The sequence below is a fragment of the Stenella coeruleoalba genome, assembly GCF_951394435.1.
Source record: "Stenella coeruleoalba genome assembly, chromosome: 3".
In the NCBI taxonomy this organism is placed as follows: domain Eukaryota; kingdom Metazoa; phylum Chordata; class Mammalia; order Artiodactyla; family Delphinidae; genus Stenella; species Stenella coeruleoalba.
The window spans coordinates 26,449,563-26,461,665 of record NC_137148.1 but is presented as its reverse complement, the minus strand read 5'-3'; the positions used below and the strand labels follow the sequence as shown (position 1 = coordinate 26,461,665).

General features: G+C 37.3%; 1 protein-coding gene across 1 annotated transcript in view; it reads left to right on the top strand.

Moving 5' to 3' along the window:
- The window catches only part of GOLPH3 (golgi phosphoprotein 3), a 55,201-nt gene that overhangs the window by 32,707 nt on the left and 10,391 nt on the right, over positions 1-12,103 (top strand). Inside the window, exons 2-3 of the mRNA XM_079918039.1 lie at positions 2,550-2,681; positions 8,101-8,215. Coding sequence (XP_079774165.1) covers positions 2,550-2,681; positions 8,101-8,215 — 247 coding nt within the window. The remainder of the gene's footprint in view (positions 1-2,549; positions 2,682-8,100; positions 8,216-12,103) is intronic.

The following is a 12,103-nucleotide window of genomic DNA, read 5'->3' as shown; positions in this document are numbered from 1 at the left end:
GCATCCGTGATCTCATATGGAGATACTAAACTTCTAAAATATATGTTTGGGGATCGATGAGATCTAGTTTTAAGGTTAACACTAGAGATTAAAAGATGTAAGGGCTCTTTAGCACTTGGCAAGGCCTAAGCTGGTGCTCTGGCTTCTCAGTAGTTCTGCTCACATGCGTTGTGACATGGATTCACTGCAAAATCTTGCTGACCTAGGTCATGACCAGATTCACTTGACGCTTTTCCAACATACTGCTTTCCCTCTAATAGACATAATTCTTAAGGATGGCGTTGTCATTTTATCCAGTAATACCGTAAAATCTTTTAATTTAACACTGCCCTTTTTAGTACCCTTTCTCCCCCGCCTCCTACCTCCTGCAACTTGCTTAATTCCTGATCCTACTTTTATGGTGCAGATTTTAGCAGGTGTCATCAACATGCTGGCCTGTTCTGTTGCTTGGTATGGCTTTTTGTTTTGTTTTTAATTAATTTATTTGTTTTTGGCTGTGTTGGGTCTTTGTTGCTGCGCTCGGGCTTTCTCTAGTTGCGACGAGCGGGGGCTACTCTTCCTTGTGGTGCGCGGGCTTCTCGTTGTGATGGCTTCTCTTGTTGCAGAGCGCGGGCTCTAGGAGCGCAGGCTTCAGTAGTTGTAGCTCGTGAGCTCTAGAGCGCAGGCTCAGTAGTTGTGGCGCACGGGCTTCATTGCTCCGCTGCATGTGGGATCTTCCTGGACCAGGGCTCGAACCCGTGTCCGCTGCATTGGCAGGTGGATTCTTAACCACTGCGCCACCAGGGAAGCCCCTTGGTGTGGCTTTGATGGCTTCATTTATTTTTGGAATATTGCTCATGTGTCCCAGAAGCTTTGCTACAGAACTGTACGCGCACATTTGTCTATTTTCCCACATGAAATCAATTCTGTTTAAGCATCTGTCTTTTTATGGTAATGCCCAAAAGCCGTTCATTAAATGTAAAACTTTGAAGTCTGTTATTAAAGACTCCATTTTGCTAACATCTCTGGGTTGCCATTACTCTGAGAGCAATTGAGGCTGAGGTGTATTTCGTTCTCTGCTAGCAAATGTAAGCTTCTAATGAGTACTGTTCATCTGAAATTTCCAGGCTGCAGAGACAGGGCATGGTCCTGTCTACATCCATCACTGTTTTATGAGGTGTACTCTATTGTTTATAGTTTTTAGAGGCTCACCTAGGAACTCTGTCTGTACGTCCAGGCCAATTGAAGCCCGATAGCTGTAACTTTGATTTTATGTGAATCCATTCCTAGGCTTCCTAGGGCTTTAATTGTTTTGGATGGATACAGAAGCCATCGATTGTACCTGATGTCTGTAAGTTATTGGTCTTATTAACCACTTAGCTAATATCTGGCAGTCTTAATTTAATCAGATCTCTAGCAGTTAGGTTTAAAAGGATTCCCTCAAATCTAGTCAGTGTTTGCTTTCCCTGCCTCACATTTAAATCTCCCTCTTTGAATTGATATTTTTATCTCCTTGTGTCTCCCTTCATCCAAATTTTTATTTTCCCAAAGCCTTCATTCTCAGAAGTGGTAGCTTTGTCATTTAAGTCCTTGTGTCAGTGGTGAAGTCCCATGGACCCTGATGGTCAGTCATCTTCTTAAATACAAGCTGACCACCATGACCTGGCAATGTACCAAGACTGACCTCAAGAAAGTACCGAAACCAAGGGTCTAGGCCTCCCTATTCCTGGTCCTCCATTCTTCAAAGAATCCATTGACCTGTTCTCCCTCCCATCAAAATTATATGTTACCTTGTTCTGAGCCTTAACCAGAACCAGTTATCACTTCTGCTTTCTCTTCAGAGTTGGGCACTTTAATAGCTGGCAACTCTGCTGGCACAGTTCATGGCTTCATAATTTGGACAGTCCCAGTTATTAGCTCCCAAAGAGTGCCCTGACTTTTATCTGGTGATGCCTGTTTCACTTGAGAATTCCCAGATCCCTGGCTGTCTATCAATCTCATTCTGTCTGGCTGTTTTTCCACCTTGGACGTTGCCCTTAAATTTCTCTTGGTGGGGTGGGGGAATCCGATCGCTTTACAGTTTGTTATTCAGAACTTTAGGCATGGCCCCGTATGTAAGTTTTCTGATACATTCTTCCAAATTTAACCTTGTATTTTTATTGCAAACAGCATTGAACGATGTTCTAATTCTCCATGAGGCTACATTGGGCTAGATTATTTTTCCTGAGCTTCTTAATTTGCCCACGTATACTAGTAATAAACGACTATAATCTAAGGTTAACTGAGTGGGTGAGCCCTGTTGCCTGCGATCTGAAAGAGCCTAATTAGCACATAACTTAGTGAGTTCCAAATTTATTTGTTGTTTATCTACATGTAAGGAAAGTGGTGAAAAGACAGTAAATCCCTGAAAATCCTAGTTTAATAATGTATAGTAACTATTTTTTCAGTATTTTAATTATGGAAAGACATGCAAGGTAAAAGGCACAAGAAATAACTTTGGCTAAAAAGTGATTCTGTTCTTGACTCTGAGTTCAAAGTAAATTAGCTCTTTTGTTTTCTTTTTTAAATAGGGTTACACATCATTTTGGAATGACTGTATATCATCTGGATTACGTGGCTGTATGTTAATTGAATTAGCATTGAGAGGAAGGTTACAGCTAGAGGCTTGTGGAATGAGACGTAAAAGTCTGTTAACAAGAAAGGTAAGAGGGGACCTATATAACATCTCCTTTTTAAAGAGTTTGTGCTGCCTAAAAATGAAGACTGTTTCTACTAATAGTTTTCTTTTTTATTGAAGTATAGTTGATTTATTATGTTGTGTTAATTTCTGCTTACAGCAAAGTGATTCAGTTATACATATACATGCATTTTTAAAAATATTCTTTTCCATTATGGCTTATCACAGTATATTGAATATAATTCCCTGTGCTATACAGTAGAACCTTGTTGTTTACTAATAGCTTTCAAAAATTAAAGAAGAGAAGTTGATTTTAAAGTTAAGTCTTTATTGAATCATGTTTCCATATCTTTTCTTGCATCCTTGGGTTTTTGGTTCTTTGCGCATAATGAGTAATGTAATTCATTGTTAGGATCACTGGCCATTGCATCCTATATATTCAGAAAGACTCCAGACTTTATTTGCTGCTCCTGAAAGCCATGATTTGGAAAACTTGACGTAACTACTCAAAAGTGGTATTGTGCAAATTAACTGTCCATAGGCTGTTGATCTTTTTGCCAGAATACAAGTAGGTTTCACATCTCTGCCTCTCCACTGTGAAGGTCTGTGTTAATAGAGGTATTATTGACTAGTTTTTAGAATTTCTAACTTTAACCTCAATCTAAAATATTCAAGACTCTTTCTCTTCTAGTCTGTCATTGTTTCTTGGGGGACGTGGGGTGTTTCAAAGCTATTTTTTCCTAAATACACTGTCTTATAATGAAATCCAAAAAGTTTTAGGTGAAAACTGAACATTTTTTGATTGAAATGCCAGAGAGAGTAATAATCCTATAGGAAAGAAAGAAATGTATTCTGGAAGATTGTATGCAAAGTAAACACGGTATGGCAGAAAATATTCCTCGTGGAATATTAAAATTAAATCTAGTCATTTAGAGTCAAATGAGCTGGCATGAGATTAGTTTTGAAGCTACTGTTTTAGATATCTATGTCATAAAGCAGAATAAAATTTTTATTTGTTTTACTGTGCAACCATAGATTTATGGAGGACAGAAACCTTAAGAATTTGTCATTATAATTATCAATGAAATATACACATTGGTTACTACTAATAGTAGAAATTATAGGTAATTTTACATTAATGTTATGGAGCCCTGACCTAAAGTGAAAAGATTTTGATACTGTTTATTTGGGTTTTTTTGGAACAGAAACCAGTTTTGTGTTGATTATCAACAAATTATTTGCTCTTTCGTTCATTTATTCATTCATCATTTATTTATTTAGTGCTTAAGTCTTCTATCCATTGTGCCTGACTCTGGGGATACATTGGAGACCAAGAGACACATGTTCCCTGCCTGCATGGGCTTTTTACTTCAATCTACCTGTTTGTATGATCTTAACTAGGCAGTTGATAGTCTTTTGGGAAAATACTGCAATATGATTTAATCTATTCATTTAAAAATAATGATTGATTATATTAAGATAATACATATATGATAGTTATAAAATCAAATTGTACTTAAAGACTTACAACAAAAAAAATAGCAATCTTCTACCTGCCCTTCCCCACTCCTTAGTCTTGTATCTGGGCGGCAGCCATTCTCAGTCCTTGTATTAGTTTTGTAAGGCTGCCTTAGCAAATTACCACAGACTTGGTTGCTTGAAACAACAGACATTAATTCTCTTTACAGTTCTGGAGGCCACAATGTGCTGTTCCTTGCCTCTTCTAGCCTCTGATGGCTTTGAGGCTTTCCTTGGCTTCTGGCTGCATCTCTCTCTGTCCTCTGTTTTTACATCACCCTCTCCTTTGTATGTCACTCATAAGGACACTTTCATTGCATGTCGGGGCTCATCTGGATAATCCAGGACAATCTCATCTCCAGATCTGATTTCACTTAATTTTATCTACAAAGATTTATTGGGGATTAGATTCTGGGGGTTAGGACATGAACACCTTTTGGGGGTCACCATTCAGCTTGCTACAGTTTTCACTTACTTGGGCATTTACCTCCATATTTCTAAATAAGCTTATACTGCCATTTCTTGATAAATCAGTTGGAGATGCTCTTTACTTACTTACATCTATTACTTAAAATATATGGATATTTGCGGGCCTTCCGTGGTGCCGCAGTGGTTAAGAATCTGCCTGCCAAGGCAGGGAACACGGGTTCGAGCCCTGGTCCAGGAAGATCCCACATGCCGCAGAGCAACTAAGCCCGTGTGCCACAACTACTGAGCCTGCGCTCTAGAGCCTGCGAGCCACAACTACTGAGCCCACGCGCCTAGAGCCCATGCTCCGCAACAAGAGAAGCCACCGCAATGAGAAGCCTGCGCACCACAATGAAGAGCAGCCCCCGCTCGCCACAACTAGAGAAAGCCCGTGCACAGCAATGAAGACCCAGTGCAGCCAAAAGAAATAGATGAATATTTGGCTCTCTTACATACCACTTTTTACCCCTACCTTTCAGTCTTCCTAATAGAGTTATATCATCATTTTTGGCAAAACAGTAATGATTGTTTTATATTGTTACAACTATATTAATACTGTTTTCTGTAAAGTTAAGTTATATCCTGTGATTTCCTTTCTTAGATAGTTTTGTTTTTTTCTAGAGTTAATCCCTTTTTTTAAAGTTTTCTATGTAGCTCTCCTTTTTTCTTACATGCTCCATCAGAGAAAAGTTAGATTATTAATTTTCAAATGTTCATATACATCAGATAACTCCATTAAAATTTGCCTGTGTTCCAGTCTGGACTGGTTATGCTTTGGTTCTACTGGGACTTCCTGTCACTTTTTTTTTTTACTGCTTTCAGCCCCCTGTTTTCTGGATCTAATGTTTTCTTCCACCCTCGTGGGAGGAAAATGTTTTGAGACTTTGCATGCCTGAAAATTCCTTTATTGTACCATATTTCTGTTTGACAGATTGGCTGGGAATAGAATGTTAGATTTTTCCCACAGAATTTTTAAGGCATTTCCCCATTGTCCTCTAGTATACAGAGTTGCTGTTAGAGTCTGATGCCCTTCTGATTGTCAATCTCTGTATGATACCTGGTTTTTCTTCTCTGGAAGCATTTAAGATCTTCTGTTTATCTCTAGTGTTCTGAAATTGTATGATATGCCTTGATGTGGGTCTTATAAAATTCACTATGCTTGGGCTTCTTCAATCCAGAAATGTGTGTCTTTTGATTTTGGAAAGTTTTATTTCTTGTATCTTCACTCTGTTTCTAGAACTGTATAAGGTGGAGTGGACCTCTTGGCTGTTCTTTATTTTCTTTCTGATTTTTATGTTATTTTTCTTTCTGGTTTGTTTCCTAGCTTTTTTGGGATATAATTGACATTCTCTTGGTCTCTCTTACCTTTTAATCCTCTGTTGAGTTTTTTATTGTGGCTTTCATGTTTTTGATTTCCAGGAACCGTTTTCTGTATCGTGGCTTCTTATTCTTCTTGTTTTATGGATGTAAGATTTTCTTTTAAATCCCTGAGGATATTACTGCTCTTTTGAGAATTTTCTTTATCTGTGTTATCTGTTTCTTCAGTTCTTATTTTCTCTTTTGGTCTCTTCCTTGTTGAAGACTTTCAAGTGTCTTGTCATCCTTGGTTATTTGTTTATATTTAAGAATGAGGCTTGTCCTCCAAGAAGAAAAACCCTAAATATAAATTATATGTGTGGGCAGGAATATTTACTAGTGGACCACACATTGTTGGATTTTGTTAAGGAGTTGGAACTTGCTGTGAGTTATTGAAGAATTTTAAGCAGAAGCTGGAATGTCATGCTAAGATTTACCTTTAGAAAGATCAGTGAGGAGTATGGATTGAAAAAGGCTAAAACTAGTTCAGGGAAGCTAGTTGGGAAACTTAATCCAAGGAAAGTTAATCAGATTAGGTAGATTAGAATGATTGCAGAGGTGATGGAGAAAAATAGTCCATCTGAGAGAGATTTGGGGGGCAGAATTTCATAAGAAAAGAGATCCAACGCTACCCAGCTTATTGTCACCGTGAGACCATTCTCAAAGGGGTGGGCATGCACTGGGTGTTGAGGCCAGATGGAAGTAGATTTAGGGAGTAAGTGAGAAGTAAGAAGTGGTGGCATGACCATAGCATATAGACATACAACTTTTTCTCCCAAAGTTCTCCTTTCTTTTTTCTTATTTTCTCTGACCCCCTACTAAAAGCATGGTCTAGAATAGTACTTTCCAATCAAACTCTGTGATGATGAAGATGTTCTATATCTGCACTGTCCAGGATGGTAGCCACTAGCCATATGTGGCTATGAGCCAGACACTTGAAATGTGGTTAGTGCAAATTGAGACATTCTGTAAATAAAAACACACTGGATGTTTGAAGACTTACTATGGAAAAATAAGAAAAAAAAAAATAAACAGTCTCAATTTAAAAATATTTATTACATGTCAGTATTTTGGCTATGGTGGGTTAAATCAGACATACTAAAATTAATTTTCCCTGTTTTCATTTTTTAAAATATAACTACTAAAAATTTTTAAAATAGATTTGTGCCGTGTATTTCTGGTTCTAATTATATTTCCATTGGGTCATGTTGTCTCAGATACTGTATTTTTTTTTTTAACCTTTCGTAAGATTGAGCAAAAAGGAAAGGACGTATTGTCAAGGACAAGTTTGAGGGAAGACTCCCATTTTTAAAATAATACTGTTAAATTTCATAACATTTTAACAGGTAATGTAAAGTAATATAACAAATTCAACTTTGATATTATAGAATTTCAACCAGAAATTTGTTGTTTAGCCAAGAACGTTATTGAAGGCTATAAAGATCTAGTACTTGGTTAAAGCAGTGTAGCGTTTTCTTCTCTTATACCCTACCTCTGCTTTTTCTGCTCTTAAAGTGCTTAACTTAAAGTTTGGTAGTATTTAAAAATTTTATGTAATCAGAACTATTGGTATTTTCAAGGATTCTGCTTGTTGTCACAATTTTGAGAAAACTTTCTTATGCCCTCAATTATATTTCATATTTAAATCTTCATCTTTTATTGTGGTATAAGCTCTGGGGAGCCAGTTGTTTTATTATAGCTATTGAAAAATTAATTTCTCTACTGATGTGAAATGCCACCTTTATTCTATATTCAATTCTTATGTATAATTGAGTCTGTTTCTATAACTAATAAATGTTTAAAAAATGAATTTCTGGATCAGATAGCCCAAGGTTTAGCAGTAAATGGAATTCCGATGAGTATAAACTGTTCTACCATTTTGCTTTCCTAATTATTGCACAGTAGCTAAATTTTCGTTCATGATTGTGGCTAATCTGGTTAGGTTAAATATTGGATTTCCTTAGTATGGAATTAGTTTAAAATCTGAACTTCGATACTGTATGAACACTTGGGGCTTTAAGCATAATGAAGTGTTTGCATAATTAAGTTTTTTGTTTAGAAAGATCAAGTAGATCATGTGATTCTTGTTGATTACATTTTAGGTGATTTGTAAGTCAGATGCTCCAACAGGGGATGTTCTTCTTGATGAAGCTCTAAAGCACGTTAAGGAGACTCAGCCTCCAGAAACGGTCCAGAACTGGATTGAATTACTTAGTGGTAAGCTTCTGTGTATAAACTAAAAACTGAATTCTCTGAGAGATTTTTGTAAAAGTTTAAAATCCTTTTGAAAGGAACTTAGACAAAATAGCCAAAAGCTTGTTTAGTTAGTTAGGCAATCTTGAAAGTTAATCAGTCACTAAATAGGGAAAATAGTGGTTTTTAAAATTTCATCCCCTTTAACAAAACTGAGCAGATGTGAATCAGATATAGTGTACTTCCTTAGCTTCCTTAGCTCCTGTCATTCTTTGTCAAAATTACTTCATGCTGCCTTATTCTGGATAGGCTAGGTTAAGCTGTGGTAACAGACAACCCTAAAACCTCAGTGGCTTAAAACAACAGTTTACTTCTCACTCATACTGTAAGTCAGTCACAGGCCACTTCATTCTCATCTTGGCAGCTGGGCAGATGGAGCTGCCACCATCTGGAGCACTGTCAGTCACTAGTGTAAAGGAAAGAAGAGAATAACAGATCACCCAGGCTCTTAAATTTCTGCTCAGAAATGACGTGTGGTGCAGGTTTCATTGGTCAGAGCAAGTCACATGGCCTCCCCTAACTTTAGAGAGATAGGAAGTGCAGCTGTAGGAAGGAACACTTACTTGGTTGATAGCACTAATGACTACATTTATTTTAAAGTTACTTGTGTATTTGTCTAATCTTCTAGATAGTAAACTCCTGGAGTATAGGACCTGAGTTAGCTTGTTGTTCCTCTGTACTGTTATATAAAACATAGCTTCTGCATACATCTATGCTCATTTCATTTCATGTTCAAATATATTGCTTTTTAGACTGTTTTAAAAACGTTTGGAGGTTGTCAGAGATTGGTAATTAACATGTCATTTTTCTCACTTATAAATAGAGTTTCTAAAGTAATAGTTGTATTATGAAGATATTCTTATATCAGTAAAAGATTGAGTTTTGCGTGTTTGTTTATTTATAATGTGAATACACATATTCCAAACTTAGATAGTAGGACAATAAATGGGCACTTTATACTATGGCAGGGTTCATTCTTCCTTCTTATTGGTAGAGAACATAAGCTTATTCACAAGTTTGTCTTGATGATTTTTTTTTTTTTTTTTTTTTTTTTTTGCGGTATGCGGGCCTCTCACTGTTGTGGCCTCGCCCATTGTGGAGCACAGGCTCTGGACGCGCAGGCTCAGCGGCCATGGCTCAGGGGCCCAGCCGCTCCACGGCATGTGGGATCTTCCCAGACCGGGGCACGAACCCGTGTCCCCTGCATCGGCAGGCGGACTCTCAACCACTGCACCGCCAGGGAAGCCCTGTCTTGATAATTTTGAGGGTTTTTTTTTTTGACCACCCTTTTGTAGATCTGCTGATAACTTTTTACCTCATTGAGTAAGAGAAACTTTAATGTGACCCTCTTTCCTTCTTTGTGGTTGTGATATTGATGTCATCTTCAATTACAATTTTTTTGTAGGAAATCTTTTAAAATTACTTTACCCATTTGATGAAAGTTTGTTTGGTTAAAGCTAGGTAGTTACTCGGCACATACCAAAACTGTATGTCACAGTGCTCAGAACATTGTCAGCCCTCTTTGGGTGAGCCTTCCACCTATTCAGCAAACTGTGGCCAGCTGACAAAGACTCAGTGAGGGTATGATGTTAACTCCATATGTTAAATATTAGCAAATATGATTTTTTTGAGATAAAAATAGGAGTGCTAGTACCTTCTAACTGATGGATCATTTCTGCACTCTCTGGAGTTCACTGGCCTAAGCAGTCTTTGTGTTGTGCTCACGTTGTGCTGCTGTTGTTGGCCATTACCACTTCCGGTGGTGCAAATTAGAATTTGTAATTAGGTTCTCAGCTGACCAAAAGGAGGGTTTCTCAAGTTGTATTTACTTTTTTGGGAGGTAAGTCAGGTAAGTCAGAGTGCTAAAGTTCTTTTTATGGAATATAGTTTGTCTTGCCTTAACGTCAATGTTTTTGATACCACTTTGGTGCCACTTAGCACGTGGAGGTGTTTTCAGATGCTTCATCCATCAACAGTCTCTTTATCTTACATCATACATGTTAATGGCACATTGGGATTTGGGTTAATAATATATCTTAGACCACTGGATTTCCTTTGTTATGTACGCATGGTACACAGGGAGTATAGCTTGTAAAGAGTTGAATCTCACCGTTTAAGGTGGCTGTACATGTCTTAAACTTTACCGGTTACGTAACATTTTATGCATGTAGCTTATCCAGTACTCAATGTGTATGATAAATGAAAGTGGTTTTCAACTTGAGCTGTGTGCGCTGTTCTCACTTGGTTGAGTGAAAGGAGGGCAGACGTCTATAAGCTTTTCTCAAAAGTATTAAATATAATTAAGATTTTGTGAAAGAGTGTCCATTTGAGTTAGGAATTTGTGTAAACCAAGAAGCTAATACTAAGAAAGTGGTTTTTAAATTTTTTTAAACAACATCCTGTGAAGTTTAGGATGGCTGTACATGCCAAAATATCACCTATAGCACTTTGGTTGCATGTTCCTGATGTGTAATAGGAATGACCTGTAATTTCAGCGTAAAAGAAAGGAATCTGGAGTGGGAGAAGGAGAAAAAAGCACATTTCTTTTAAATTAAGAAAATATCTACTTCCCACCTAGTTAAAGTAGTGCTAGTGCTTGCTGGTTTTTAATAAAAAATTGTATCCAACCTAACACCATTTTAACCATTTTTAAGTGTTCAGTTCTGTGGGTCAGTTTGTTAATTTAAAATTTTTTAGTTGCTTCAAAATAATGAGTGGTATCTAATATCAGTTATTGCAGCAATGCTGATGTAGGTACTATGAAACTTAAAAAGAAGTGCTTCCATACTAAAAGAATCTTAAAATTCATTTGAAGAACAGTTGTATATTTCTATCTATCTATTTATTTATTTAGGCTGCGCTGGGTCTTCGTTGAGGCATGCAGGATCTTTAGTTGCAGCATGCATGCCGGATCTAGTTCCCCGACTAGGGATCAAACCGGGGTCACCTGCAATTGGGAGTGTGGAGTCTTACCCACTGGACCACTAGGGAAGTCCCCAGTTGTGTATTTCTAATAACAGATTAATAACAGATTAGAGTTTAACAGTATGGTTCTCTGAAAGTGCAGTAGCCCAGAGAAAAGAAATCCTTGGGAGCTTTAGTAGTTGGAGGAAGTGGAACTTGGATTGGGCCTTTGAAAGGTAAAAATGAGACAGAAAGTAGGAAGTGTTCCTGTTCAGAGGGATTAGAGGGGGTGGTAAAATTGGTGGACCTATCCTTACACAGTTAAGTCTGTACTTGTTACTAGGTTTTCAAAACTATGTATTGTACTGTATTGTTGAGGGATACGTGCATAGGTGGTGAGACTATATGTAAAGAAAAAAGAATGATTAACCTAAGTTTGTTTGGTGGTTACCTCTGAGGCAGAGAAGACACAAGGGAAGCATCTAAGGTCTTGATGAAGCTTTCTTCTTTACCTGGGGTGGGAGGATGCATACCCAGGGGTTCATCTTACCGTTATTTACAGTGTGCATATATACATGTTAAAATTACTGATATTTAAATATTACTTATATATCTTGTTAATTTAAAAAAATTAATAAATATGTGTATTTGAGACAAAGAGTAAAAAGTTTAAAGACTACTTTTCTGTTTTCAAGAATAGTATTTTTTGCTTTCTGAAGTCGTAAGACATGTAATTGATCAGTTTGGTCACAAGATGTCGCTAGACTGCCAAATATATGAACAAAGCTGCTTTTTTTTTTTTTTTTGTAACATGTCAAGGAAGATGGAAGTTTTTTGTAGTGAAGTTATTTAGGTGCCTGCCAGTATGTCATTTTCACTGAAATAATTGTTGGGCAGTGGGATATAAATAACCTTTGAAGAACTTTTCCTCTCCGTATATACTTCTCA